We start from the raw sequence: 27,863 nt of genomic DNA on the forward strand, positions 1-27,863 counted from the left end.
TGCTCCCTTTTTGCTTTTATTCTGTTCTGTTTCTTGTAGAATAAGCTTTCCTACTTTCTCAAAGTACTAGAGTCTGTTTTGCCCAGAACCATAATTGGCAGTGAGCCCTCCCTGCCCTTGTCTCAATCCACAACAATCTTGCTTATCTTTTTACTCCCATTTCACTGGGGCCTCCATCATCTTAACGAGGGTGGGGGTGAATGGGGGCATCGAGCGAGAGACTGTCGTGGTGCTGCTGTGCTGGCTGGGCCAAACCACGACACCAAGTGGTGAAGTTCAAGTGTTTGAGCACCACAAGTCACAGGGGATGGGTCACCACAGATCACCCCAAACGTGCCCAGAGTGATTGTTCACATGGTTGGGGGCAGCACCTGCCCTTGCAGCAGCGCTGTGCCACGGCTGCTCTGGCTCTGGACAAAAGCCAGTGCCTGGGAGGTTTAGGTTCAATTTAGGGGACATGCTCTCAAAGCAAGAACCAGAGTGGTGTTTTCTTCCTTCTGGCCAATTCTGGGGGGCTGTTACAATTTTATAGCAAATAGGTTTCTGGTTTTCTGTGGCTCCAAGTCACTCTGATCTGGTGCTCCTGAAGGTCCAGAGCCTGGCACGTTGAATTTCTGATGGTGAAGACAAGTCCTACTTCATATGTGTTAAGATGTGCTTTAAATAGTCCTCTTGGCCTCCTGCATCCAAGGGGAAAATCTCCTGGCAAATGTCACACACCTGAGCATCCTCAGAGGTGAGGACAGTGCCCTGTCCGAGGGTCCCATCCTCCAGCACCCAGCGTGGTGTCCAGGAGGGCTGTGAGGAGCAAAGGGGGAAACCAGTCAGTGGGAACAGCAGAAGCAGCCTCTCTACAACCCCCAGCTGTGAGCAGGCTCCATCCCACAGAACCCCAGGACCCTGAATGGTGGGGTGGGAAGGGCCCTGCAGAGCTGCTCCAGCCCCAGCCCCTGCTCCAGCAGCTGCCCCTGGCTCAGGGGGCACAGGAACGTGTCCAGGGGGGGTTGGGAACCTCCTGAGAAGGAGCCTCCACACCCTCCCTGGGCAGCCTGGGCCAGGGCTCCCTCAGCTCAGCACCAAAGGACTTGCTCCTCCTGGGCCAGGGGCACTTGCTGTGTCCCAGCCTGTGCCCATCACCCCTTGTCCTGCCACTGGCCACCCCAGCAAGGAAATGTCACCTCAGTCTCCTGACACCCTTTATCAGACTCACAGCATGGTGGGGTTGGGAGGGAGCTTTTGAGCTCATCCAGTGCAACCCCCTGCAGAAGCAGCTCCCACCTAGGTCAGGTCACACAGGAACGTGTCCAGGGGGGTCTTGAAGAGCTCCAAGGAAGGAGCCTCCACACCCTCCCTGGGCAGCCTGGTACTTCTTAAGTATTAACAAGGTGCCCCTGAGCTCAGGCTTCTGTTCCCCAGACTCAACAGCCCCAGGCCCTGCAGCCTTTCCTAATAAGGAAGATGCTCCAGTGCCCTGATCATCTTGGTGTCCCTGCACTGGCCTCTGCAGCAGTTCCCTGTCCCTCTGCAGCTGGGGAGATACTTAAAAGTGTTGCTGAGGTGCCCCTGAGCTCAGGCTTCTGTTCCCCAGGCTGAACAGCCCCAGGGCTGCAGCCTTTCCTCATCAGGAAGATGCTCCAGTGCCCTGATCATCTTGGTGGCCCTGCACTGGCCTCTCTCCAGCAGTTCCCTGTCCCTGTGGAGCTGGGGAGATACTTAAAGGTGTTGCTGAGGTGCCCCTGAGCTCAGGCTTCTGTTCCCCAGGCTGAACAGCCCCAGGGCTGCAGCCTTTCCTCCTCACACACATGTTCCATCCCTCAGCATCTTGCTGGCCCTGCCCTGGCCTCTCTGCAGCACTTCCCTGTCTCTCTGCAGCTGGGGAGCCCAGCACTGGCCCCAGGACTCCAGCTGAGGCCTCCCCAGCTCTGGCAGAGCAGAGGGGCAGCACAACCTCCCTGGCCCTGCTGCCCACACTCTCTTCATGCCCCCCAGGCTGCCATTGGCTCCTTGCCCACCAGCCCACGTTGCTGCCCCACGTTCCCTTTGCTGCCCCCCAGCACTGCCCTCTCCATGGAGCTGTAGCTCAATCCCAGGCTCTGTTCTTCCAAAGTGCAGCCTCCAAAGGCAGATACCACATCTTTTCCCCACAGAAATGCCAAGCCAAGGGCTGATCCCCTGCACTGAGGCCTGAGGGAACTTCAGTTCCCCCCTCACTCCATCCCCATCAAACCCCACAGGAGGATCCCATCTCCCTGTGGCACCTGAGCCTCCCCCATCACCTGTCCCTCAGCAGCTACAACCACTTTCCAAGCCAGAACAGGAGAAAAGTGCTTCTGTAAGAAGCAAACAGGAGCCCATTTGTAAGTTCCTTTTTGTGCCATTATCATTTCAGTGCTGATAAGGCACATTAGGGCTTTACCACACAGACACCACTTCCACTTCTCCCTTTCTTCTTCTTAAAAAGAAACTAGCTTCTAAATATAGCCCAGGCTGAAAATCAATAGCTTTCCCCATGAATATGTAGCCATGGCAGTCATGAAATTACTTTTAAGGGCCTCATTTGGAGCAAGGAATGAAAAGAAATGGGCTTGGAATGCCAGGGACCCTTGCCAAGGAAGCCCAGGGCTGGTGTCTCGCTCCCAACACACATTGTAAATGCTTACCTGGAGGACTGAGGGGCCAGAGTATTAGGATGTCTTTAGAAATCATCCTTTTTGGGGTGTACACATCAGGGAGAATAAAGGAAATATTCAAGAGCTCATTTCATTTGCAGATCCAAAGGAGCCTGCCACAGTTTTTTATTCCCTAATCAAGTGTTTCAAGGGTTCCTCGGTGCCTCAGAACAGATCATGGGAGGGTCTTCTACCAAAGTGCCTCAGGAGCTGCTTGGTAGACAGATCCCAGGGACTCTTATGTCCCTCATTCCCTTGAGGACCAGAGAATTAGGTACCTGGAGACTTTTTTCAGGACATAACCCTGAATCTCCCCCCTGCCACAGCTTCCCACGTGTTCCAGCAAGGCTGGCAGAGAGGGTGCTGAAGGTTGGCAGATGCAATTACACCAGGAAGAGCACCCAAAAGCCACAGACTAAAATCCCTGTCAGCCTCACAACTTACCTTCCCAGGTCCTCTGATCTCTACTGGAACTTTTGCCTCTGCAAGCAAAGCACTTTGGCTGGGAACATCTTCCCCCTGAAGGGTTTCTGGGGCTTCATAAAGGTCCAGAAGAGTGAGGAAGGAGTCCCCAGCACCTGGGTTTGGTGCCACCAGCTCCTGTGGGCTGCAGCAAGCTCTCACTCCCTCCTTCTGCATGGTAGGAAGCATCTGACAGCTTTTCAGCCACGTCTCTACATCCACCTTGTCTCTCCTCTCTGCTTTGCTGCTGCCAAGAGCCATGGCAAGAGCCACTCCTCCACTTCCATTGCTGCAGATGGGGTCGCTGGCAGCGCCTGACACGAAGGTGCTGAAGGTGGGCAGCGTGCTGGCAGCTTGTGGCTGTGCCAGGGGGTGAGCAGAGCCCTCTGTGGCAGAGGCACTGGCTGCCAGGGCCTCTGAGCATTTCTGATGGCCATCCTGTTGCCTTCCCCCTTCCCCAGGGGCCATTCCCTCCGTGCACTGGATCGGCAGCGACACAGGGAGATCTGGCAAAGAAAGCAAAGCCAGAGCTGGTCATTCCCAGGACTCTTAATGGCCTTTGTGTTTTCCCTTCCCATTGCCTCTCTTTCCTTTGGGGGTTGCAAAAACAACTGGGTGCTACCTCCTCACTGGCAAAGCTCTCCTGTCCCCATGGAGCTGGACCAGGGAGGAAAAGGCATCCAAGGAGAGCTGGAGAGGGCTGGGAGCCACAGGAGCATGAGCTGCCTTAGGAGATGATGCTGAGCCATCACTGCATCCCCCAAAACTGGGCTGATCCCAGTAATGGCTTTAGTTTGAGTCCTTTGTGCATCAGCCCCAGGAAGGACACACAGAGAGTGGAGCTGTGTGAGCACAGGGTGGGGAGGGAGCACAGGAGGCTGCTGGATTCGCAGCACACAGCAGCCCTTTGCCCAAGCCAATCCCTCCTGGCCACAGAAAGCAGCCTTTAAGGTGCAAAACCCTGTGGGAGGGATGTGGCTGCAGGGGTGAGGGGGGACAGATGAGCACAAGGACTATGAGCTGGGGTCTGGGAGGGAGATTTAATTGGGAAACCAGGCTGCTGGGGAGGGCAAGAGCATTTCCCCAGGCAGTTTCTAGGCTGTGGAGGCTCCACTCTCTGCTCTGCTTCCCCAAACAACATCTGCTCCTTCCCTCTCTCCTGTCAGAACACCTGAGGTGGCTCCAACACGACTCTCAGCAGACACAGGCACAGGTTGCTCTGTGTTTGATGGAGAAGGAGAAGCCAAAAAGCCACAACAGCCAGCACAAGTTGCAGAGCACGTTTCAGCCTTAAACCAGCTTCACATTACCCCTACTTTCCACAGCAAAACTTCTTGCTGGCATGAGGATGAAGGTTCAAATGCCACTTGTCAGCCCAGACCTGCAGGTTGAGTGCACCCTCCCTCAGCCCCACTGCTTACCAAGGATGGGTCCTCTCCTGGCTGTCAGCTTCTGGAGGAGCTTGCCCTGCTTGCTGCAAAGATCCTGCAGCCTGGCAACCTCCTCACAGAGATGGAAGAACATTTCTTCTATGTCCATCTCAGCTGATAAAAGGAGAAAAGCAAGAGGAGATGATCAGCTGGGTGTTAGGCAAAGGCAGCAAGGAGGTTACTCTGAGCTGGTGGGATGGGGAGAACTGGGCTCAGTCGTGCTGTGGGATCCCTGGAGAGCCCACATGCTCCTGCAGGTGGGACTGCAAAGCAAGAAGCACTCCCAGTTCTCTAACCATTTACACTGAAAGAAAACCTCAAAAGGGAAGCAAATCTCTCGAGTCAGGGGATAACTGAACAGCTAAGCTGGGCTTTCCCACCTCTGAGCCCACAGCTGCCACGAGCTCAGCTCCACACAACCAAAAAAAGCCCCATCTAGTGAAAACTGTACCTGGCAAAAGTTGCACTTCCCATTCCTTTAGTAGCAAGGGCTCTCATTTCTTTTGTGCAGCAGCATGGAAGCAAACAAACTCCTGACAACAAGGCAGGGAAGGATGTCCAAACGTGGCGTGGAGCAACAATTCCCCTTCCTTCAGATGTTCAGCCCCAAGCTGCTCCCAAAAATACCCCCCAAACTAAAACCCAGCTCGTGCCCACACACCAGGCACTAACCAAATACCGTCCCTACACAGCAAAACCTCTCTGCATTGTCCCCAACACGTTTCTCTTTGCTTTGACAGCTGTATTGTGGCTTAGACTCTCCAGTTTGACCAGCTTGCACCTATTAGGACCAGCCTGAAAGATAACAAACAGCCCCCAAGCTCGGTGCAGATCCACAAACCATCTGCAAAGTAGGTTTTCATTTGACAGGCTCCTACAATCTGGATTAGCATAAACATGCAAATCAGCTTGGCTTCCTCTTGCAGTTCCCAGCTTCGCTGCTGCTCAGCACCACCAATCTCAGCTCCGGCTCCGTGCTGGGGGTGGGGGGTTGTTTGATGGGTTTGAGTGGAAGCTTCTCTGACAATGTGGCCTCGCTGCTAGGGTTGAAGGGCAGAAATCCTTGAGCAGCCCGAAGGAAACCCACCCGGAGCAAAGGAAAACGGCAGCCTAAATGGTAAGGTTTGCTTCCAGAGCAGGGTATTGCTGTGCTTCTCACACCCCAAACGAGCCGTGATGGCAACTCAACCGTATTTTTGGCTCTTTGGGTCTCACTGATGCTTAAAAAAAACCCAAGGAGAAGCATTTTTTTTGCACCCTTCCAAAGCAGCTCGCTCCAGTGCTAACAGAGCCAAAGATTAAGGGGATGTATTTCATCCGAGAGCTGTAGGTCTAACTCTGACAATCAGTTATTAAGAAGCGTGTGATCTGGAGCTGTCATTCCCAAGCCAGCTGGGATTGATGTTGTACCATCCCCGCTGGCTTTTTAGCAGTAAGTTAACTGCTGCTTCATTTCCCAGCCCCCCCTAAACGACTTTTGTGACACCCAGAGGACGGCTGGCGGGGAGATTTTAGCCTGGAAAGCATTTCACAAGCGGCAATGAAAGGAAACAAGCCGTGAACAACCAAAACAAATGCTGGGGAAATGAGATGCTCGGGGCTCAGGACCCCCCCAGCATCCCTCTGCCTCGGTGCAGAGCAACAGGGCTGGTTTAAGGCAGTGAAAAGCTCATCCTCACCCCATCCCCCTGCGACTCCAGACCCCACGAAGCTTAAAAACCAGCCCAAAAACGCACTTACTGTGGCAGGGAACCCTCCCTCCCCCGGCCGGGCTGCTGCGATCTGTGAGTCGGAAAGTGGCAGCCGAGAAAAGAAAAAGAAGCCACCCCTAAAGGCTGAGCAGCAGCGGATTTTGGGGCAGGGAATTTCCCCTTTAGCTTTTCGGTTGCTGAGAACGAAACTTTGGGTGCCCGGCCGCAGGAAACGAGGCGGCGGCGGAACGCGGCGCCCGCTGCTCAACGCCGGGGCCGGCGCCTACATCTGGCTCTGACAAAAAGCACCCGAGAGGCTTGGGAAGGGTTAGAGGTGGTTTCGTGGTTGGGCTTTCTCCGTGCTGTGAAGGGGGAGGTCGCTGCATTTTCCGTGCCTCAGTTTCCCCGCGCCGCGTAGCAGCGATTTGGTGGAGGGTGATGGGTGTCTGGGCTCCTGTGTTGGAGCCCTGCCTGACTTATCCCCTGTAAGGCAGCTAATAGTCAAGCTAATATCCCAATAATCCGAATTAATACTCCTTCTGGCTCAGTGCAAATCCCTCAAATCCTCTGCACAGCTCAGGAGCCAAAGCAAAACCCTCAGCGGGGTGATTCAAACCCTCCCGGGGGCTTCAACCCTCCAGGATCCTGGAGGAGTCGCTGGGGATTTCCCCGTGGCCCTTCTGCTTCTCCCTCCTCCTCCTCCATGTCTCCACCACAGCCTCTCCTGGGGTGAATGTGAGGTCTGAGTTCTGCTTGTGCTTTTGCTGGCGAGTGCAGGAATCCCCTGGCGATGGGGGAGGTGCCATCAGCAGCCCTGAAAGGGTTTTGAGTGGCTTTTTCCCATCACCAGAATCAGCCCTGGCTTCTCCGGGGGTTTTTCGTGCCGGTGTCTATCAGCAGCTGTTCCTCAAACCGGAGCTTGGTGAAAATATCACCCTCTAGTGTTAAACCCGGATGGAAAATGGGGGCTGCAGGTTGGGTGGCACGTTTGGGGCTGCCCCCCTCCCCCCATCACTCACCGAGGTGTGCTGGGACTAATTAACAAGTTCCCATGTTGGTGGTCTATTTATAGCAACTCGTTTGCTCAGTGAAAACGTCACCAGGAATTACTGCATCCTGGTAAAACGGAGAGCAAAGGAACTCTGAGCCACAGGGAAACGCTGCCCCGGGGCTGGGCGGCTCCACAGCACCCGCAGAGGAATTCAGAGAGCAGAATAACAACGTGGCATGAGCAGTATAGGACCTCTATCTCCTGGCAGCATCCCCCAGTGCATGCCTGGGTTGTGCCCCTGTGTGTCTCTATAAGCCCCCTACCCCCAGTGCCCAGCCTCTGCAGCCTCTGTGGCTCATGCAGGCCCCTGGTCACCCTCTGTGCCCATGCTGCCATGCCCCTATAGCATCACACAAACACAGCATCATCGACTGGTCCCAGCTGGCAGAGCCCTTCCAGCCTCTGTCCCAGCCCCATCACCCACCAGCCCATTGCCCTCAGGGCAGCACCCACCCGGCTCTGAAACCCCTCCAGGGACGGTGACTCCAGCAGCTCCCTGGGCAGCCCCTTCCAAGGCCTCACAGCCCTGGCAGGCAACAACTTGCTCCTCACACCCAGCCTGAACCTCCCCTGCTGACACTTGAGGCCCTTTCCTCTGGTTCTGCTGCTTGTTCCCAGGGAGAACAGACCCACCCCCACCTGGCTCCAGCTGCCTTTCAGGTAGTTGCAGAGAGGGAGAAGGTCTCCCCTGAGCCTTTTCTCCAGGCTCAACAGCCCCAGCTCCCTCAGCCCTTCCTCAGCTGAGACGTGCTCCAAATCCTCTCCCAGCTTGGTACCCGCCTCTGGAGCCTCTCCAGCACCTCCATGTGCTTCTTGTAGCGAGGGGCCCAGAGCTGGAGGTGCAGCCCCAGCACAGGGGATGCTCAGCTCCCTGACAGCACTACTCCTGACAGCCGCCGTGCTCCGCCCACACGGCCCCTGTAGCATCCCATCCCATCCCATCCCATCCCATCCCATCCCATCCCATCCCATCCCATCCCATCCTCTCCTCTACCCGCGCCGTCGGGCCGCTGTCAGCCCCCCACAACCCCCGGGGCAGGACCGGCGCGGGGTCGGCGCTAGGACCGCGCGGTTGCTCCCCTCCGCCGGCGGGGCGGCGCTAGGACCGCGCGGCGCCGCCCCCGCTGCACCTGTCCCGGGCTCGGCAGGTGGCGGCTCCGCCCCCCTGGGCCGGCACCTGCGGCCGAGCCGGGTCACAGCAACCGCGGCCCGGGGCGGGGGGGGACGCGACGGGCCCGGTGCCGCGGCCACGGCGAAAGGCGACGGTACGGAGACCCCCGCCCCGCGGGAAGAGAGGCTGCGAATTTGGGGTTCGGGAGGGCTTGGGATGGAGCTCGTGTCATGCGGGAATGGAGGGTTTGGGAGGGGGGTGATGGGGAGTGTGTGTCCCCCCCCCAAGCGGGAATGGGGGGTTCGGGAGGTCTCGTGAGGGAATGGCGGGTCTGGGGGGTCCCGGTGCGGAGCCTCCGGCCCAGCGCGGGAGCCGCGGAGTCCCGGTGCGGAGCCCCCACACGCGGGAACGGGCGGCTGGGGCGTCCCGGTATGGAGCCGCTCTCGTGCGGGAATGGGGGGTTCGGGAGGTCCCGGTGCGGAGCCGCTCTCGTGCAGGAATGGGGGGTCCCCAGAGTGGGAATGGGGGGTCTGGGGGGTCCCGGTGCGGAGCCCTCCCCGTGCGGGAATGGGGGGTTCGGGAGGTTCTGGTATGGAGCCGCTCTCGTGCGGGAATGGGGGGTCTGGGGGGTCCCGGTGCGGAGCCCTCCCCGTGCGGGAATGGGGGGTTCGGGAGGTCCCGGTGCGGAGCCGCTCTCGTGCGGGAATGGGGGGGTCCCCAGAGTGGGAATGGGGGGTCTGGGGGGTCCCGGTGCGGAGCCCTCCCCGTGCGGGAATGGGGGGTTCGGGAGGTTCTGGTATGGAGCCGCTCTCGTGCGGGAATGGGGGGTCTGGGGGGTCCCGGTGCGGAGCCGCTCTAGTGCGGGAATGGGGGGTCCCCAGAGTGGGAATGGGGGGTCTGGGGGGTCCCGGTGTGGAGCCCCCTCCTCTCCCCAACGCCGGAATGGGGGGTCTGGGGGGTCCCAGTGCGGAGCCCCCTCCTCCCCAACGCCGGAATGAGGGGTCCCGGTGCGGAGCCCTCCCCGTGCAGGAATGGGGGGGTCTGGGGGGTCCCGCTGTGGAGCCCCCTCCTCTCCCCAAAGCCGGAATGGGGGGTCTGGGGTGTCCCGGTGCGGAGCCCTCCCCGTGCGGGAATGGGGGGTCTGGGGGGTCCCGGTGAGGAGCCGCTCTCGTGCGGGAATGGGGGGTCCCCAGCGTGGGAATGGGGGGTCCGGGGGGTCCCGGTGCGGAGCCCTCCCCGTGCGGGAATGGGGGGTTCGGGAGGTTCTGGTATGGAGCCTCTTTCATGCGGGAATGGGGGGTCTGGGGGGTCCCGGTGCGGAGCCCCCTCCTCTCCCCAAGGCCGGAATGAGGGGTCTGGGGGATCCCGGTATGGAACCGCTCTCGTGCGGGAATGGGGGGGTCCCCAGCGTGGGAATGGAGGGTCCCGGTGTGGAGCCCTCCCCGTGCGGGAATGGGGGGTCTGGGGGGTCCTGGTGCGGAGCCCTCCCCGTGCGGGAATGGGGGTATGGGAGGTTCTGGTATGGAGCCGCTTTCATCAGGGAATGGAGGGTCTGGGGGGTCCCGGTGCGGAGCCCCCTCCTCTCCCCAGCGCCGGAATAAGGGGTCCCGGTGCGGAGCCCTCCCCGTGCGGGAATGGAGGGTCTGGGGGGTCCCGGTGCGGAGCCCCCCCATGAAGGAAGGTGGGTCCGAGGAGTCCCGATGTGGGGCTCCCACTCTCCGGGGAAGGGGCTGAGGGGGTCCCGGTGCGGAGTTCCCACACGAGGGAAGAGGGATCCCGGTATGAAGCCCCTTCCCCGAGAGAACGGGGGTCCCGGGGGGTCCCGGTGCAGAGCCCCCGCCCCGCTGGGAGCAAGGAGGAGCTGACGGGTCTTGGTGAGGAGCTTCCCCCGGCGAGGAAAGAGAGGTTCGGGGGGTCCAGTGTGGAGCTTCTCCGCACCGTGGGGATGGGGCCGGAGGGTCCCTCGATGGAAAGTCTCGGGGCTAAAAGGAGCCCGAACCCCCTCAGTGGAAGGGGTCCCGGGACAAAGCCCCTCAGGGCATCCCGGGGGTCTGTGGCTCCGTGCACCGCGATGGGCAGGATCCAGCACCTCTTCCCCCGCCACGGGGCATCCCAGTCCGCTCCCCATCAACCTCACTGGGGCAGAGCTGCCACCCGGCCCATCTCCAGGGGTCTCAGTCCCGAGGGCTCGTTTCAAGCAGGGCAGGTCCATCAGCTCGATGGCAGGAGCCCCACAGGACCCCCCCCCCCCCAAGCACCCCCTGGCACCACCACGTCCTAAACCCAGAGCCACGCTGCGAAGCTCTGGCGTGAGGGACCGAATCTCCCCAGATGCCCCTAAACTCTGAGCACCCCGGCTCTGTCCCCCTCCCAGCAGAGCTGCAGGGGGTGCAGGATTGCACCCCGCTTGCCACCGTGTGCTCTGTGCAATCCCGAGGCTCCCTGCCACGTGGAGAACGTGGCCACGTCAGCCCCAGCTGCCCTCTCTGCCCCGGGCTTCGCATTGCTCGTCATTTGCTTCGCTTTGATTTCTTTGCCTTCCTTTTCACCCCCTTCCCACCCCCCTCACCACGGGAGCATCCCTCAGTTTCCACCTCTCCCCATGTTTCCTCCCTCCCATCCCACAGAGGATGCTCTGGCTGCTGCCAAGTTTCCACCTAACCCCCTTTCCACCCCCCCCTCTCTTTTTGGGGCTCCACCGGGTGGTTTTGCTGAGCACAGCCCGAGGTGGGATTTTTGGGATGGGCTGGAAGGGATGGCCGTGGATGGCAGTCAGACACTGCCTCAGCTCATCACATCATCCACCTCAACGCTTTTGGGAGGGGGGATTTGGGAGGTTTTCACGTTGCTTTTGGGGGTCAGACCCCCTCGGCATCCGCAGCATCACTATTGTGCACCAACTCCTTCCCTCTCCCCATCTTCCACCCCTTAAACCCTTCGCCACTCGCTTCCTTGCAGCAGGGCTGCGGGTCGGGGGTGGGCTGGGAGCATCTCCGCTCAGATACCAGCAGGAATTGAGGTGGGTTTGTTTCCTTTCCTCAGTTCCCCTCTGTTCCCCCCGGACCGGGTGCCCTTGGCAGTGGAGCGTGGTCTGGCCGCCGGCTTTGATCCCCCCCGGGCTGTGAAAGCGCTGACCCGGGCACAGCCCCGTCCCTCCTCCTTTACAAACCGAAGCTCCCTCGCCCTTGAAGTTGCTGGCAGGTGCTTTTCTCCTCTCCGGAGCCGCCCCATTTCCAAGGCAATAAAAAGAAAAGGGAAAGGAGGAGGGGTGGACACCCCGAAGTGAAGGAGGAGGAGGAGGAGGGAGAGATGCCGGTGAATGGCTCCCTCCGAGCCGTCCTTGCTCTGGCTGCAGCAGCTCACAAAGAGCAGCCGCGGGAGGTTTGCCCGTGATGGGAAAGCTCAGGCGGTTCCCGAGCGAGGGGATTTGAGCTTTCCGTGGCTACTACAGCGGGTAGAGCACTGGCCACCAAACGCTGCTGCTCTAACTCAGCTGCAAGCGAAGCGCCCGCGGGGTCTTGCCCGTGTTTCCCCCTCCCCGAGGAAAAACACCCAGGGCAAGAAAGAGTTTGGTGTGTTTGTGTCGGGGGTTGTTTTCCACGTGACCAAAAGTATTTTGGGTCAACGTTGTGGGTTTTATTTGAGGTTGGTTGTGCTGCTCCGGGGATGGGGCAGGGGGAGGGGGGCAGCTGAGGCGTGGGAGAAGCTGCTGTGGCTGCATCTGGCAGCATCTTTCAAGCCTCACTTTTCCTGGCTTTCCTTTTCAGTGCAGGTTTATGGGCTGGGCTGGGGTGGAAGGGGCTGGAAGAGGATTGCAGGGGTGTCTCTTGCTCCATAGCAGGGGATGGACTTTGTGTTCCTATACAGGGGATGAGCCTCAAAGTGCAGCCAGGCTGTGAATTCACCTGTGGCTGTTCCTCCTTCTCCCCCAGGTTAGTGGAGCAGAGCAGATGATGATGAAGCAGCACCCTGAGCCCTCACATCCCTGAAATAACCCATCACCTCAGGGAGGACCCTCTGAAACAGCCCAGAAGAAGAGGATGAAGCTCCTGCGCAGGCGTTACAGCCCCTTGAAGGTGGCTCTGGTGGGCGCCGCCTTCCTCATCGTCCTCTTCATCCTACAGAAGGACGTGGGGAACAAAGACCCGGCTGAGGAGCCTTGGCTGAAGAACATTGTCCAAGGGAAGGACCAAGTCCTCGATCTCATGCTGGGGGCTGTCAACAACATCCGAGACTCGATGCCCAAGCTGCAGATCAGAGCCCCGGTGCGGCAGGAGGAGCCTCCCCCCGGCACCCGCTCCTGCCCTCCCGGCGTCTACACGGCGGCAGAGCTGCGCCCGCTGATGGACAGACCCCCCCAGGACCCTGCCAGCCCCGGGGCCGACGGCAAAGCCTTCAAGAAAGACCAATGGACACCGGAGGAGACCAAGGAGAAGGAGAGAGGCTACGAGAAGCACTGCTTCAACGCCTTCGCCAGCGACCGCATCTCCCTCCAGCGAGCGCTGGGGCCCGACAGCCGCCCGCCCGAGTAAGAGGCGTCACCCAAAGAGCCCCTGGAGGGAAAAAGAAGCACATCAGGAGCGGGTGGGATTGAGCTGAGGGGAGGGCTGAAGAAAACACATCGATTTGTCACCATTTCTCCCTCGTTTTCAGTCTCTTGGGCTTGGTTTTGTGGCTCTTTGTGTCCCTGCCTACCTGGGTGCCTCCAGCATCTCCTCCTCCCCTTTCCCTCCTCTCTCCCTCTTTTATTTCAGCTGGCTCCAGTAATCAGACTTCTTTCTTAGCCGACTGGAACAGCCTCAGACCCTGCTGGGGTCGGGGAGAGGGGGGCAAAGGAAGTGGTGGAAACTCCAGAGGTTTCCTTGCCTGCCCTCCGGCTGTGAGCGGCCACATTAAAGCATCTCCCCCTCCCCAAGCCCTGCCCGCTCGGGGGAGTGGGCTGGAGAAGCCTTGGGAGGGGGGGTCTGGGGATGGAGGGAAAGACTCAAGCTTGAATAGGAGGTAGAAAACCCTGGCATGGAAACCAGACCCCCCTCTCCCCTCCCCCTGGGCGTGCAGGCGATTATCTGTGCTTAGCAGGTGTAGCAGTGCCCGTGGGGGGGACACTGGGGGGTGGGGGGGCAGGAATGTGATTCACTCGACTGGTGTTGGAGAGGGGGGGAAGAGGAGGAAATCAATTGAAATCAAAGTGGTGATGAGCTGAGAGGGGCTGGGAGCTGCTCTCAGGAGCTGCTCTCCTGCTGTGAGGTTTCGGGGCAGACAAGGGGTGTTTTGTTTCTGTTGTGTCCTGTTCTGTGTTCCTCCCTCCCCACCCCCCACCTCCTCCACCTCCTGGACTCTCTCAGACTGTTGCTTTTCTCTCTTGGAGATGCATTGACCAGAAATTCAAGCGGTGCCCACCTCTGCCCAGCACCAGCGTCGTCATCGTCTTCCACAACGAAGCCTGGTCCACGCTGCTGCGGACGGTGTACAGCGTCCTGCACTCCTCCCCAGCCCTGCTGCTGAAGGAGATCATCTTGGTGGATGATGCCAGCACAGATGGTGGGTGAGACCCGTGGTGGGATCATAGATCATGGAATCATTGGGGCTGGAAAAGCCCCTGAAGCTGCTGCAGTCCCAGCCCTGCCCTCACCCTGCCCAGCCCAGCACTGACCCCTCAGCACCTCACCCCACGGCTTTGGGGTCCCTCCAGGGCTGGGCACTGCCCCAGCTCCCTGGGCAGCCTGGCACAGGGGTGACACCCCTCTCAGGGAAACAGTTCTGCCTCAGCTCCAACCTCAACCTTCCCCTGGGGCAACTTGAACTTAAGCCCAATTCCTCTTGTCCTGGCATTCATTACATCATTTTTGCCCTCAAAACTCCACCAAAACCACATTTTTTTTCCCCTCAAAACTCCTCTGAAAACCCACTTTCCTCCTCACAGCTCCCTCAGGGGAAAAGTTCTCTCTCAGCTCCAGCCTCAACCTCCCCTGGGGCAACTCCAGCCCCTTTCCTCTTGTAACTTAGGAGCAGAGACTGACCCCAGCTCCCTGCAGCCTCCTGTCAGGGAGTGTCAGAGGGCTCCTGTCTCCCCTCAGCCTCTTCTCCAGACTCAACACCCCCATTCCCTCAGCCCCTCCCCAGCACCCTTGTGCTCCAGCCCCTTCCCCAGCTCTGTGCCCGGCTCTGGCCACGCTGCAGCCCCTCAGTGTCCCTGTGGCAGTGAGTGAGGGGCCCAGCACTGACACAGCCCTGGAGCTGCAGCCCCTCAGTGTCCCTGTGGCAGTGAGTGAGGGGCCCAGCACTGAGCACAGCCCTGGAGCTGCAGATGCACCTTTGCATTGCAGGAGCAGTGGTTCTGAGCCCCTCTGAGAAGCAGCAGCTCGTGCTGAGTCCCTGAGCAGCTCAGATGCACCCAGCAGCTCTTCCGTGTTGTTTGGCTCATGCCCAGGAGCAGCCTCGGGGTTTTCCCCAGTGCTGCTGTTAACCCATCCCTGGGGAAGGTCTGGATGTTCCTCCTTCATCCAGATCCCTCATCTGCTGGCTGCTGGTCACTCCAGGACACAGTGCTCATTAGCTGCACTGAGAGCAAATTAACAATGTGGTTCAGTGTTGGGACACTGCAGAGGAGCAGAGCTCCAATCCCCTTCCAGTCCTGCCACCTGCCTGAGGAGAAACCTCAGGGCAGGGCAGGACTTTGTCACCCCTGGGCTTGACTCCCACTGTGGTGAAGCTGCAGGTTGGACTTGGGGTCCTTGTCCAGGATGGGTCTCCCAGGAAAGGTTGGCCTTTCCCAGCTTTTGGCTTAGGTGCATCTACTAAGGAGAGAAAGGCCAATTTCTTTCACTGAGCTTCTGTTCTCTCTTCCTTCCCTCAGTGGCAGCTTGTCTGCTCCCAGTGACACTTCAGCCCCAGGGCACAAGACCTTCCCACCTCATCCTTCCCCTAATCCCTCTCTAGTGGGGGATTAGACAGGGTGACAGCTCCTTTGCCAAACTCACTTTCTTTAACCCCAAACAGCCTTGGGTTTGGGGGAAAGGAGGCTCCTTGTGTCCCCAGACCTGAACCCTGGTGCAACAGCTCCCTCCTTTGAGGGGATGGGGATGGGATGGGGATGGGATGGGATGGGATGGGATGGGATGGGATGGGATGGGATGGGATGGGAGCAGCCAGGCAGGCTGGTGTGCTGCAGGACCTGCTGTGTCTCCCTGCTCTGATGGATTTGGTGGCTCTTCTTCCCCCTCTGCCCCAGACTACCTGAAGGACGAGCTCGATCGCTACGTGGAGCAGCTGCAGGTCGTGCGGGTCGTGCGGCAGGAGGAGCGCAAAGGGCTGATCACAGCACGGCTGCTGGGGGCCAGCGTGGCCACTGGCGAGGTCCTGACCTTCCTGGATGCTCACTGTGAGTAACCACCCACTCCCAGGGCACCTCAGGGACCTGGGGAGAGAGTGGAAGGTGTCTCCACTCCAATGACCAACCCTTCCCCGTGTCCAAGGCGAGTGTTTCCACGGCTGGCTGGAGCCGCTCTTGTCCCGCATCGCCGAGGAGCCCACGGCTGTTGTCAGCCCTGACATTGCCACCATCGACCTCAACACCTTTGAGTTCTCCAAACCAGTCCAGAACAGCAAACAGCACAGTCGAGGCAACTTTGACTGGAGCCTGACTTTTGGCTGGGAGGTTGTCCCAGCCCGTGAGCGGCAGCGCAGGAAGGACGAGACTTTCCCCATCAAGTGAGTCACAGTGGAGGGAGGGCTTTTATCCCCCTGGAAGCTGCTGTGAGGGTAGCAAAGGTTGGACAAGCCTCAGGACTCCCAAGGCTGCAAAATGAAGCAGCTGCTGCAGGGTGCTGCCATGGGGGACAGAGCTGGGGGCCCTGTGCTTGGGAACTGCCCCTTTTTGCTCCTTTTTCCAACAGAAAGTGATGTTTTCCCTGTTGTTTGGGGGGTCTGTGGCTGGCTGATGCTGACTTTTCCCCCGTGGGCTGCTTGGCTGAGGGGATCTCAGGTGCTGTGTGCCTGGGAGAGGATGCTCAGGCTCAGATGAAGCCCTGGGGCTGTCAGGGGAGGAACCTCCCCTGGGGTCTAGTAAAGATGGAGCCATAAAGGACCTTTTGCAAACCTCCTTCTGAATTGCCTCCAGCCATCTCTCTGCTCCTGCAAAGTCCCTCATTAAGCATTTAACTGCTGCTTTGTAACTCTTTGGCACTTGGGTACCAGGCTGCCTGGGCACAGGGTGGGCACAGCAGCAAGAATCTGTCCCCCACACACCAGGCTGCCTGAAAACCTTCTTTTGCATGCAACAAAATCCCTGACGAGTGTTTCCCACCCTGCCCTCTCCATCAGTGCCCTGCTGGGACAAGCCAACACCAGGCCCAGCCCTGGCTGTGCCCCGTGTCCAGGCTGGGGACAGGACTGGCACCATGCAGAGGTCACCCAGGAGCCGTCCCCATGCCAATAAAGGTGCCCTGTGGGCTCTGCTGGGCTGCTGGCAGCATCCCCCCTGCGCTTGCCAGGGACACAGCAGCCCAGCCAGTCCTTTTCTTTGGGTTATTTCTTTTTCTCCTCAATCAAAGCAAGTTTCTGTTCCAGCCTCTTCTAAAGATCAGATGGAAAAGATTAGGGCAGGCAGAGGAGTGAATGGGGCAGCGGCTGCTGAGCTCTAATCTCCCCCCTCCCTCTGGGTGATAGGTTTTCAGGAACAATATCTCCTTTTGCTGCTGCTGCTGAGGCCCCTGGCTGCCACTGCCACCTCCCTCCCCTCCTGCCACGCAGCTCTGGCCCCTCCACCAAAGTCACCACACCTGGGACACAGCTGGAATGGGGCAGGGGGACATCAGGGGACAGAGCTGCAACGTGCTCACACACCCCCCCAGTGAGGGCCACCATGTCCCCAAAGCTCAGGCTGCTCAGTCCTCACTCCTACTTTGATTTTTAACCTCCTTTTCCCTCCTCTCCTCCCTCCCCTGCAGGTCCCCAACCTTTGCTGGTGGCCTGTTTGCCATCTCCAGGTCCTACTTTGAGCACATCGGCTCCTACGACGAGCAGATGGAGATCTGGGGGGGTGAGAACGTGGAGATGTCCTTCAGGGTAAGGATGGGTCAGAGCCACCTTCCAAGGGCATCTTCAGGGACCCTCCACCTTCATTGCTATGGTTGGAAAAGACTTTTAAGATCAAATCCAATCCCTCCCCTCACCCTGCCCAGCTCAGCCCATCACCCCACAGCCCTCAGCACCTCCCCACGGCTTTGGGATCCCTGGGCAGCCTGTTCCAATGCTTAATAACCCCCTCAGGGAGAATGTTTGGGACTTTGGGGAGGGGGGATCCAACACCCCCATCAGGTGATGTCTCCCCACAGGTCTGGCAGTGTGGGGGGCAAGTGGAAATCATCCCTTGTTCTGTTGTGGGCCACGTGTTCCGCACCAAGAGCCCTCACACCTTCCCCAAGGGCACCCAGGTCATCTCCAGGAACCAGGTTCGCCTGGCTGAGGTCTGGATGGATGACTACAAGGAGATCTTCTACAGGAGGAACCAGCAAGCAGCACAGATGGCCAGAGAGGTACTGGGCAGGCTGGAGCACTCCTGCTTCTCCTGGGAAACTGAGCATAGAATCACAGGTGGGCTTCTTGCCCTCAAACCCACGTCCCAGGGGCTGTGGCCACGCTGCAGCCCCTCAGTGTCCCTGTGGCAGTGAGTGAGGGGCCCAGCACTGACACAGCCCTGGAGCTGCAGCCTCCCCAAGGCCCAGCACAGGGGACAATCCCTGCCCTGCTCCTGCTGCCACCCCACTGCTGAGCCCAGCCAGGCTGCCCTTGGCCTTCTTGCCCCCCTGGGGACGCTGCTGGCTGCTGTTCAGCCCCTGGCACCAGCCCCCCCAGGCCCTTTCCCTGCAGCAGTTTCCAGCCCCTCTGCCCCAGCCTGGAGCTGCCTGGCCTCGGGGTGGCTCAAGGGCAGGACCCAGCACTTGCCCTGGGGCAACCTCCTGCCTGCAGCAGAAGGATGAGGTGAGCTCAGGCTGGAGATTGGAATCACAGAACCATTCTGGCTGTTAAAGCCCCTGAAGCTGCTGCAGCCCCAGCCCTGCCCTCACCCTGCCCAGCCCAGCACTGACCCCTCAGCACCTCACCCCACGGCTTTGGGGTCCCTCCAGGGCTGGGCACTGCCCCAGCTTCCTGGGCAGCCTGGCACAGGGCTGACACCCCTCTCAGGGAAACAGTTCTGCCTCAGCTCCAGCCTCAACCTCCCCTGGGCCAACCCCAGCCCCTTTCCTCTTGTCACTCATTACAGCAGAGACCGACCCCCAAAAGACATAACCAAAAAGCTTTTCTTTAGTGATTACACTTGGCCATACTGTGTTTCAGTAGAAAGACACTGGGGGGTTTTTCTTTCCTTGTTTTTAATGTTATTGCTTTTTGTTTTCACACCATCCAAGTGTTTTACTGTGATGCCAAAATGTCCCAGGTCCTCTCAGTGAGCAGCCAGAGCCTGCAGGTATCTGCCAGGGGCCAGGGATGTCTTGCAAGACCCCACCACCAACCTCAGCTCTGGGCATAAGAACCATAGAATCACAGAATGGTGGGGTTGGAAGGGACCTTTAGAGCTCATCCAGTCCACCCCCCTGCAGAAGCAGATCCACCTAGATCAGGTCCACCTGGGATCCCATGTTGTGATGGACAATGGCAAAGCCCAGAGGGACTCCCCAGCTCTGAGCCCTGGCTCAGGAGAGGCTGCTTTTTGCTTTTTGGGGTAACATGTGTAGCACAGGTACCCAGCAGGTCTGTTCTGTGTAGCATGTGCTAGTGCTCATGCAGACTGTCATGACATTCAGCAAGTCCTGTTGGCATAAGGAAGTTCTTCTCACTCCTCCTTCAGGTGTTGCCTATTGTTCAGCTTCATTTTCCTTTTATGTTTGGAATATTCTATAGCAAATAGTGGAAACAGCCACTGGTTATAAACCTTGGAGCTATGGTTTAATCTTGAGATCCCTTCTTCCATGGCAATCCAAGTGTGCAAGTTGCCACATTAGAGTCCAAAACAGTGGTATGTGTGCATGCTCCAGTAGCATCTTGTTTAATTTCACTAGCCCAGTGTGTACTGGGACACAGAGCAAGTGCTCTCAGTGCTCAGCTCAGTGCCATAAACTCCTAACCTGAACCCACCAACATGCTGAACCTTGGAGATGTTGTTCTGAAGCTCTGCCAGATCTCTCTGGCCCATGGACCTTTCTCCTTGTCCTTTTGTCTTTACTGATGGCATTTGGGTGGTTTTGGGGGTTGTTTTTTACCTTTTCCTTGCTGCTTTTGGAGGTTGGTTTAATTCTCTCACATGACTCTGTCGATAGAAGACGTATGGTGACATTACAGACCGGCTCAAGCTGAGGGAGAAGCTCCACTGCAAGAACTTCACGTGGTACCTCCAGACTGTCTACCCAGAGATGTTCGTCCCCGACCTCACGCCCATGTTTTATGGAGCTGTAAGTCCCTGGAGCATCCTGCTCAGTCCTTGGCTAGGAATAGCCACAGCAGTGGAGGCCTCAAAAGGTTGGGGTTTGAGGTGTTTTGCTTTTAAAGCAGTGTGCTTGGAGGGTTTTGGTGCAGCCAGTCTGTCAGCACCACGTCCTTCACTGCTGGGGCTGGTTCCGGCTCTGGCTCCGGCCGATTGGCTGCAAAGGGGTTGGAATCTGGCAGAGCTGGTTTGGGGTAAGCTACAGGGTGGGGGACCCAAGGGGATGTGGCACTGGGTTAAATCAGGCCAAAGTGCTGAACACTTCCAGCAGCACCTGCCAGAGCTGGTGTGCACAGGGTGGACTTGAGAAGGTGAGCTGGGCACGGGCAGGATGGATGGAGCTGCCAATGAAAGCCCCTTTCCTCTGAGGTGGGTGCTGGGGTCAGAGTTGGACCCTCCTCAGGCTGAGGGGGAGGTGGGAGCAGCAGTTTGGACGTGGTGGCAGCCAGGGGCTGAGGGTTTAACTCCTCTCTGTTTCCTGGAGCCATCAGCCTGGGCGTCTCTCACCTTTGGCTCCGGGGTGGGACAGAGGCGTTGGCTGCCGCCGGGATCCTGTTTGCACAGCGATTAAGTGCCCTGCAAAGCCCAAACCCCAGGCAGGTCCCCACCCAGGACTTCAGAGCTTCACTCACCTCTTGCCCTGTTTTTCCTTTCCCTGCAGATAAAAAACCAGGGCACCAAGAGCTGCCTGGATGTTGGTGAGAACAACCACGGTGGGAAGCCGCTCATCATGTACCCTTGCCACGGGATGGGGGGCAACCAGGTACCCACCAGCCCCCTCCTGCAACCCCTTCCCCCACCCTAGGAGTTATTTTCTCCAGCTGCAGCAGCATGATATCCCCTCTCTGGTCCTCCCCTCCAGTATTTTGAGTACACAAGCCAGAGGGAGCTTCGGCACAACATTGGGAAGGAGCTTTGCCTGCGGGCAGGAGCGGGAGCAGCCGAGCTGGGAGACTGCCAGTACCGGGGCAAGCCCGGCAGGGTGCCAGCCAACGAGGAATGGGACCTGACACAGGTGAGGAGATGCACCTCCATCCTGGATATACCACCCTGAGAGGGGCTGATGGCATCCTCACTGAGCTGGTGCCATCTGTGTCTTCCATCAGGACCAGCTGATCAGAAACCCCTCCTCGGGCTCGTGTCTGACGGCGCGAGGGAAGCACCCGGCGCTGGCTCCCTGCGACCCAGCAGATGCCCACCAGCTCTGGGCCTTCACCTAGGCAGGGAGCACAATGGCCCAAGCCTCTGACTGTGCTCAGGAAACCAGAATCCAACAAAAAACCCTTCTCTTTTTGGTTTTAAGAGGTGAAAGCCTTCAATATGCTGCATGTCACGGTTGCCTTGAGCTCGGGGCCGTGCCTTTGGAGCGAGGAAGCTCCTGGAGCTGAGCTGGGCTGGAAGCTCCACACACAGTCCAAAACCTGGAGGTGCCTGAGGATGCTTTTAGGATCCCATCTGCTGCTCATCCTTCCCTGTCACAGCTCTGGACACTTCACATTCTGATGGGGTGCTGCAGAAGGTGGCCAGGCCTCCTCAGATCTCAAAGCCATGTGAGGAAGCTCCTGCCAGTGAGGAGGATGAGGATGGTGACCGAGCATGTGGCTCATCCCAGGGGAAGGGTGGGTTGTCACAGCCCTGTGTGGGCAAGGGAGCACCCCCAGTACTGGCAGAGGGCTGCCAGGATCCAGCCCTCGCAGCATCGCTGCTGCTGGGCTGAGCGAGGTTGTGCTGTCTGCCTGAGACACCAGCCTTGATCTGGGGTGGGGGAGTTGGGGTGATGTTTTGATGATGATGATGATATGCTGATGATTCCTGGGTATGATCCTGCTCGTTCTCCTGCTGGAGGAAGGGTTTTCCCCAGAGGGCACAGCTCAAACCCACCACAGCATCTGCCCAGAGAGGCTCTCACCAGCACCCAGGTGTGAGATCTCCTCCCTCCCCTGGTTTTCTTCGAGCCTGACTACTGTAGCTGCCACTTTCCTTGCCATTTCATTTCTAGGGTGGGTAGTAAAACCTTCCTGGAAGTGGTGTGGGAGTGGGAGAACCTGTCTTTGGATACATGACCTCGAATAAAGAGATGATTTATTTTACTGATACCCCATCTCTGGTTCCTCTGAGCTCCCACCCCTCCTGTCATTTAATCCTTCCCTCTTCTTGCCCTGGAAACTGCTTTTTGCAGCCCCAAAGGGAGTTTAAAGCCACGTTGGCAGTGCTGTGTCACACGTGGGGAGGTTCAGGTTTGGGTTGTCGCTGGGCTGGGGTGGAGCCTTGGCTCATGTCCCTCACCACCTTCCCTTCTGTGCTGCTAAAACAAATAAGTGGTTATTTGGAGACCATTTTCCCTGGGAGATCTCGTGTTTTCCTTGGAGATAAAAGCAGAAAGACAGCAGGTGCACTTTTTCTTTCCCCTTGGTTAGAATCATACAATGATAGGGATTGGGAGGGAGCTTTAGAGCTCATCCAGTGCAACCCCCTGCAGAAGCAGCTCCCACCTAGGTCAGGTCACACAGGAACATGTCCAGGGGGGTTTTGAAGAGCTCCAAGGAAGGAGCCTCCACACCCTCCCTGGGCAGCCTGGGCCAGGGCTCCCTCACTCAAACAGGGAAAGAGTTTCTCCTTATGTTTAAGTGCAACTGTTTGTGTTCCAGCTTCATCCCATCACCCCTTGTCCTGTTGCTGGATACAACAGAATAAAGGGATGTCCCAACCTCCTGACACCCACCAGTGAGATATTGGTAAAGACTAATGAGCTCCCCCCTCAGTCTCCTCTGCTCCAGACTCAACAGCCCCAGGTCCTGCAGCCTTTCCTCCTGTGAAAGATGCTCCAGTGCCCTGATCATCTTGGTGTCCCTGCACTGGCCTCTGCAGCAGTTCCCTGTCTCTCTGCAGCTGGGGAGATGCTTAAAGGTGTTGCTGAGATCCCCCTGAGCTCAGGCTTCTGTTCCCCAGGCTGAACAGCCCCAGGGCTGCAGCCTTTCCTCCTCACACACACGTTCCATCCCTCAGCATCTTGCTGGCCCTGCCCTGGCCTCTCTGCAGCACTTCCCTGTCCCTCTGCATCTGGGGAGCCCAGAACTGGCCCCAGGACTCCAGATGAGGCCTCACCAGGGCAGAGTAGAGGGGGAGAAGAACCTCCCTGGCCCTGCTGCCCACACTCTGCTTGATGCATCCCTGGCTGCCACGAGGGCACTTTGCTGCTCCTGGTCAGTTTATTATCACCCAGCACTGCCAGGTCTGTCTCTGCAGAGCTGCTCTCCAGCAGGTCACCCCCAGCCTGGCCTGGTGCAGGGGGTTGTTCCTTCCCAGCTGCAGGACTCTGCCCTTGTCCTTGTTGAACCTCAGGAGCTTCCTCTCTGCCCAACTCTCCAGCTGGTCGAATTCCCACTGACTGGCAGCTCAGCCTCTGGTGCATCAGCCAGTGCTCCCAGTTTGGTTCCAGCAGGGAACTTGCTGAGGGTCCCTCTGTGCCCTCATCCAGGTCCTTCATGAAGATGTTGAACAAGACTGGCCCCAGAACCCATCCCTGTGGAACCCCACTGGCCACTCACACTCGACTCTGTTAACTGGTTTTAACTGGGTGAACTGGTATCACTGCCAGCAGTGCAAGCCCCGACACCATCGGTTCAGCCCCAGAGCAGCCTCCATTTCTTGAGGGAGGGGGAAAAAAGCCAGAAATCAGGCTTTTTCTTTCTTACAAACCGCAGTGGTGCTTCATTTACCCTCAAAATACCCCCCGTGGAGGCTGAGAGTCCCAGCCCTGCTCCAGTGCTGCTGGCCCGGGGCGTTTTGGAGGTGTGACGGTCTCTCCCTGCATGTGCCTCCATTTCCCTGCCCATGGAGTGATGTGAGCACCCTTCATGTGTTGGATAAAGCTCCTGGGAGCCATCTCATGGATCAACATGATGGGAGAGCCACAGCTGGGGCATCTGTGGGACTGGAGACGGGGACAAACTCAGGACGATGTCGCCCGAGATGCGCAGCAGAGGAAGGGTCTCGACTCCCCGGGGCTTTGGGCTGCTTATCCAAAGGTGAGACAAGACTTGAGGTGCACCCAGTGGGAGGATTTTTCCAGCCCTGCCTTTCAAGGCCATGTGTGTTTTGGAAGAAGGACCAAGGCTGCTCAGTAGAGTTGTGCCAGCTGCTTTTCTTCCCATCCCTCCGTCTCCAGCGCCTTTAAATCCGGGGGCGCAGCGAAGCCGCCGCAGACGAAGCGTCGCCGTGGTTCAGGATGCTGCTGCAGCTCGTGCTCCTCGCTGCTCTTGCCCTCTGTGGTGGGTCTGCTGTGGGGAACCTTTGGTCCTGTGGGCTGCTGGGAGCCTCCTCAGTTGTGACTCACCCCGTTTCTCCCATCCTCTCTCCCACAGGACGCTGCTCCCAGCAGGATCTCAGCCATGGGATGCAGCGCGTGGTCGGTGGGGTGGAGGCGAAAGCGCACTCGTGGCCTTCTCAGGTGGGTCCTTGCTGGGGTGAGAGGGTAAAGCCCATGGGAGGGGTCTCATCCCCTGGGGATGGTGTGGTGGGACATCCCCATGACCCATCTGCCTTCTCCCCAGATCTCCCTCCAGTACTACTCCAGTGGCAGTTGGCATCACACCTGCGGAGGGTCCCTCATCCAGAGAAACTGGGTGCTGACAGCAGCCCACTGTGTGGACAGGTGAGAGGAGCAGGGACCTCACTTTCCTCTTGTGCAAAAGCCATTTTCCACCAGAAACCTTTCCAAGGGCAAACTTGGACTTCCCTAACCCAGAGAGCAAAAGACCTTTGCTTGTTCTCCCTTAAGGAGTTACGTGGGTCATCGCTGGGGGTATCGTTTCAGGCCATTGTGGTGGGCTTGGCAGCACTGAGTGGTTGGACGTGATGATCTTAAAGGTCTTTTCCAACCAAAATGATCCTGTAACTCCCCTTGAGCAGATCCCTTCCATATCCACTCTTGAAATCATGGGATCACAGAATGGTGGGGTTGGGAGGGAGCTTTAGAGCTCAGCCAGTGCAAACAACCCCCTGCAGAAGCAGCTCCCACCTAGGTCAGGACACACAGGAAAGTGTCCAGGGGGGTGTTGAAGAGCTCCAAGGAAGGAGCCTCCACACCCTCCCTGGGCAGCCTGGGCCAGGGCTCCCTCACTCAAACAGGGAAAGAGTTTTTTCCTATGTTTAAATGGAACTGTTTGTGTTCCAGCTTCATCCCATCACCCCTTGTCCTGTTGCTGGATACAATAGAAGAAAGGGATGTCCCAACCTCCTGACACCCACCCTTTAGACACTTGTAAATATTAATAAGATCCCTCTGAGCTCAGGCTTCTGTTCCCCAGGCTCAACAGCCCCAGGTCCTGCAGCCTTTCCTCATAAGGAAGATGCTCCAGTGCCCTGATCATCTTGGTGTCCCTGCACTGGCCTCTGCAGCAGTTCCCTGTCCCTCTGGAGCTGGGGAGATACTTAAAAGTGTTGCTGAGGTGCCCCTGAGCTCAGGCTTCTGTTCCCCAGGCTGAACAGCCCCAGGGCTGCAGCCTTTCCTCCTCACACACATGTTCCATCCCTCAGCATCTTGCTGGCCCTGCCCTGGCCTCTCTGCAGCACTTCCCTGTCTCTCTGCAGCTGGGGAGCCCAGCACTGGCCCCAGGACTCCAGCTGAGGCCTCCCCAGCTCTGGCAGAGCAGAGGGGCAGCACAACCTCCCTGGCCCTGCTGCCCACACTCTCTTCATGCCCCCCAGGCTGCCATTGGCTCCTTGCCCACCAGCCCACGTTGCTGCCCCACGTTCCCTTTGCTGCCCCCCAGCACTGCCAGGGCCCTGTCCCACAGCTGCTCTCCAGCAGCTCACCCCCAGCCTGGGCTGGTGCTGGGCTGGTTCCTCCCCAGCTGCAGGACTCTGCCCTTGGTGCCCCTCAGCAGGTTCCTCTGTGCCCGATTCTCAAGGATTTGGGGCCTGATGCTGAGGGCTTTTGTTTCTCCTTCCTGGCAGTAACCTGCAGCTCCGTGTCGTGGCTGGAGAGCACAACCTGGATGGGGTTGATGGCACTGAGCAGGTCTTCAGCCTGAAGAACATCGTCATCCATCCCAACTGGAACCGCAACAACGTCGCTGCGGGGTGATGCCCGTGGGGGTGGGATCTGGGGGGGTGGGGGAGCATTGCAAAGGGTGGGAGGAAAATCCTTTCACCATCCTCTCCCCCCTCTCCCCAGCTACGACATCGCTCTGCTCCGCCTGGCCAGCTCTGCCAACCTCAACAGCAACGTGCAGCTGGCAGTTCTGCCCCAGGAGGGATCCATCCTGTCCAACAACTACCCCTGCTACATCACGGGCTGGGGCCGCACGCGCAGTGAGTGCCCAGAGCCCCGCTGGACACGGGCAGCCTGGGGGGCTGAGCGAGAGTCTGAAGCTCTTTGAGGTCCCAGGAGGCATCATGAAGGGTTTGGTTCCTTCAGGAGGTGCCTGAGCTTGGGTTGGGGCTGGGGGGACCCTCAGCTGTGGGCTCTGCTCTGGTGGGAGGTGGGAGTTTCCAGTGGGTCTTTGCCAGAGCTGCAGTAACAGTGTTGGTTGTGTGCAGCCAATGGGCAGATCTCCAGTGTCCTGCTGCAAGCCTACCTGCCCGTGGTGAGCTACCAGATCTGCTCCACGTCCTCCTACTGGGGCTCCACCGTCAAGAACACCATGGTGTGTGCCGGCGGTGACGGCGTCCGCTCCGGCTGCCAGGTACCAGAGCCACGGAGCCCAGCCCTTCCCTTCCATGGAATCACAGAACCATGGAATGGTCCCAGCTGGCAGAGCCCTTCCAGCCCATCCAGCCTCTGTCCCAGCCCCATCACCCACCAGCCCATTGCCCTCAGTGCAGCACCCACCGAGCTCTGAAACCCCTCCAGGGACGGTGACTCCAGCAGCTCCCTGGGCAGCCCCTTCCAAGGCCTCACAGCCCTGGCAGGCAACAACTTGCTCCTCACACCCAGCCTGAACCTCCCCTGCTGACACTTGAGGCCGTTTCCTCTGGTTCTGCTGCTATTTCCAGCCCCTCTGCCCCAGCCTGGGCTTGGGGTGGCCCAAGGGCAGGACCCAGCACTTGCCCATCACAGCTCCATCGCTCCCCATCCCCACCCAGTGCTCCCAGCTCACACGGGCTCTCCCTGGGCAGGGTGACTCGGGTGGCCCCCTCCACTGTGCAGTGAACGGGCAGTACCAGGTCCATGGTGTCACCAGCTTCGTCTCCAGCCTGGGCTGCAACGTCAAGAACAAACCCACCGTCTTCACCCGTGTCTCTGCCTACATCTCCTGGATAAAGAGCGTAAGGCAACGGAGGGCTTGGGGCTGGGACCTGCCACTGCCATTGCCCCAGGGCTTCAGCTCTGGCCCTGCTCAGCTCCACCATCACCTTCCTTCTCTTTCCAGACCATTGCCCAGAACTGAGGGGTGGCAGGAGAAGAGCCCAGGCTCCAGCTCAGGTGATGGGCATCATCTTTCCCCACCTTTGGGTTTAAAACCCACAGCCTGTGTCAATAAATCTGTTCCTCTCTCTGTCATGGTTGATGGATGCTTTGCCACACAGCCCAATGGCTCTTTCTCTTCAAACCCTCAGCAGCCTTTTCCCTTCTCCAGAGCTTCCCTTTGGCCACCTCCCTCTCCTTCCTCACACCTTGGGAAAGAGCCAGGGGGAGAAAAAAAGCCAGGCTCTGTGCTCTTGAGGCAGCCAGAAAATGATGGAGAAGGGGAAAGTGCTGCACCCAGCACAGGCAGCTCCAGGCTGGGGCAGAGGGGCTGGAAACTGCTGCAGGGAAAGGGCCTGGGGGGGTCTGGTGCCAGGGGCTGAACAGCAGCCAGCAGCGTGCCCAGGGGGGCAAGAAGGCCAAGGGCAGCCTGGCTGGGCTCAGCAGTGGGGTGGCAGCAGGAGCAGGGCAGGGATTGTCCCCTGTGCTGGGCCCTGGGGAGGCTGCAGCTCCAGGGCTGTGTCAGTGCTGGGCCCCTCACTCACTGCCACAGGGA

General features: G+C 58.7%; 3 protein-coding genes across 11 annotated transcripts; 2 read left to right on the forward strand and 1 right to left on the reverse strand.

The window, feature by feature from the left end:
* Positions 1-633: 633 nt before the first annotated feature.
* On the reverse strand, positions 634-6,318 carry LOC133627876 (uncharacterized). The gene is made up of 4 exons (XM_062015302.1): positions 6,302-6,318; positions 4,553-4,675; positions 3,114-3,637; positions 634-798 (listed from the first exon to the last, which is right to left on the reverse strand). The coding sequence occupies exons 2-4, from the start codon at positions 4,668-4,670 to the stop codon at positions 634-636; spliced, it is 807 nt and encodes a 268-aa protein (XP_061871286.1). The 5' UTR covers positions 4,671-4,675; positions 6,302-6,318.
* On the forward strand, positions 5,577-21,965 carry GALNT6 (polypeptide N-acetylgalactosaminyltransferase 6). 9 transcript variants are annotated; one of them, XM_062015450.1, is made up of 11 exons: positions 5,577-5,678; positions 12,347-12,942; positions 13,783-13,955; positions 15,646-15,795; positions 15,890-16,124; positions 17,363-17,480; positions 17,750-17,950; positions 19,733-19,864; positions 20,558-20,659; positions 20,759-20,911; positions 21,003-21,965. In XM_062015450.1, the coding sequence occupies exons 2-11, from the start codon at positions 12,455-12,457 to the stop codon at positions 21,114-21,116; spliced, it is 1,866 nt and encodes a 621-aa protein (XP_061871434.1). In that variant the 5' UTR covers positions 5,577-5,678; positions 12,347-12,454; the 3' UTR covers positions 21,117-21,965. The 9 variants fall into 9 exon arrangements, 8 of the variants coding, with proteins under 8 accessions (XP_061871434.1, XP_061871433.1, XP_061871440.1 ...); XM_062015449.1 differs by lacking the exon at positions 5,577-5,678 and adding an exon at positions 8,481-8,568; XM_062015456.1 differs by lacking the exon at positions 5,577-5,678 and adding an exon at positions 8,481-8,568 and having other exon boundaries at positions 17,840-17,950.
* A 1,891-nt stretch (positions 21,966-23,856) lies between these two features.
* Positions 23,857-27,290, forward strand: CELA1 (chymotrypsin like elastase 1). The gene is made up of 9 exons (XM_062015303.1): positions 23,857-23,924; positions 24,088-24,167; positions 24,261-24,346; positions 24,450-24,550; positions 25,855-25,980; positions 26,075-26,211; positions 26,440-26,585; positions 27,019-27,168; positions 27,273-27,290. Exons 1-9 carry the CDS (start codon positions 23,857-23,859, stop codon positions 27,288-27,290), a joined length of 912 nt encoding a protein of 303 aa, XP_061871287.1.
* Positions 27,291-27,863: the final 573 nt, after the last annotated feature.

The sequence above is a fragment of the Colius striatus genome, chromosome 26, assembly GCF_028858725.1.
Source record: "Colius striatus isolate bColStr4 chromosome 26, bColStr4.1.hap1, whole genome shotgun sequence".
NCBI lineage: Eukaryota > Metazoa > Chordata > Aves > Coliiformes > Coliidae > Colius > Colius striatus.

Coding starts and splice junctions, on each gene's coding strand:
- CELA1 (XM_062015303.1), top strand. CDS start 23,857: ATGTCGCCCGAGATGCGCAGCAGAGGAAGGGTCTCGACTCCCCGGGGC. Junction 24,168..24,260: donor CGCTGCTCTTGCCCTCTGTG/GTGGGTCTGCTG, acceptor TCTCTCCCACAG/GACGCTGCTCCCAGCAGGAT. Junction 24,551..25,854: donor GCAGCCCACTGTGTGGACAG/GTGAGAGGAGCA, acceptor CCTTCCTGGCAG/TAACCTGCAGCTCCGTGTCG.
- GALNT6 (XM_062015450.1), top strand. CDS start 12,455: ATGAAGCTCCTGCGCAGGCGTTACAGCCCCTTGAAGGTGGCTCTGGTG. Junction 13,956..15,645: donor GGATGATGCCAGCACAGATG/GTGGGTGAGACC, acceptor CCTCTGCCCCAG/ACTACCTGAAGGACGAGCTC. Junction 17,951..19,732: donor CAGCACAGATGGCCAGAGAG/GTACTGGGCAGG, acceptor CTCTGTCGATAG/AAGACGTATGGTGACATTAC.
- LOC133627876 (XM_062015302.1), bottom strand. CDS start 4,670: ATGGACATAGAAGAAATGTTCTTCCATCTCTGTGAGGAGGTTGCCAGG. Junction 3,638..4,552: donor CAGGAGAGGACCCATCCTTG/GTAAGCAGTGGG, acceptor TTTCTTTGCCAG/ATCTCCCTGTGTCGCTGCCG. Junction 799..3,113: donor AGATCAGAGGACCTGGGAAG/GTAAGTTGTGAG, acceptor TGCTCCTCACAG/CCCTCCTGGACACCACGCTG.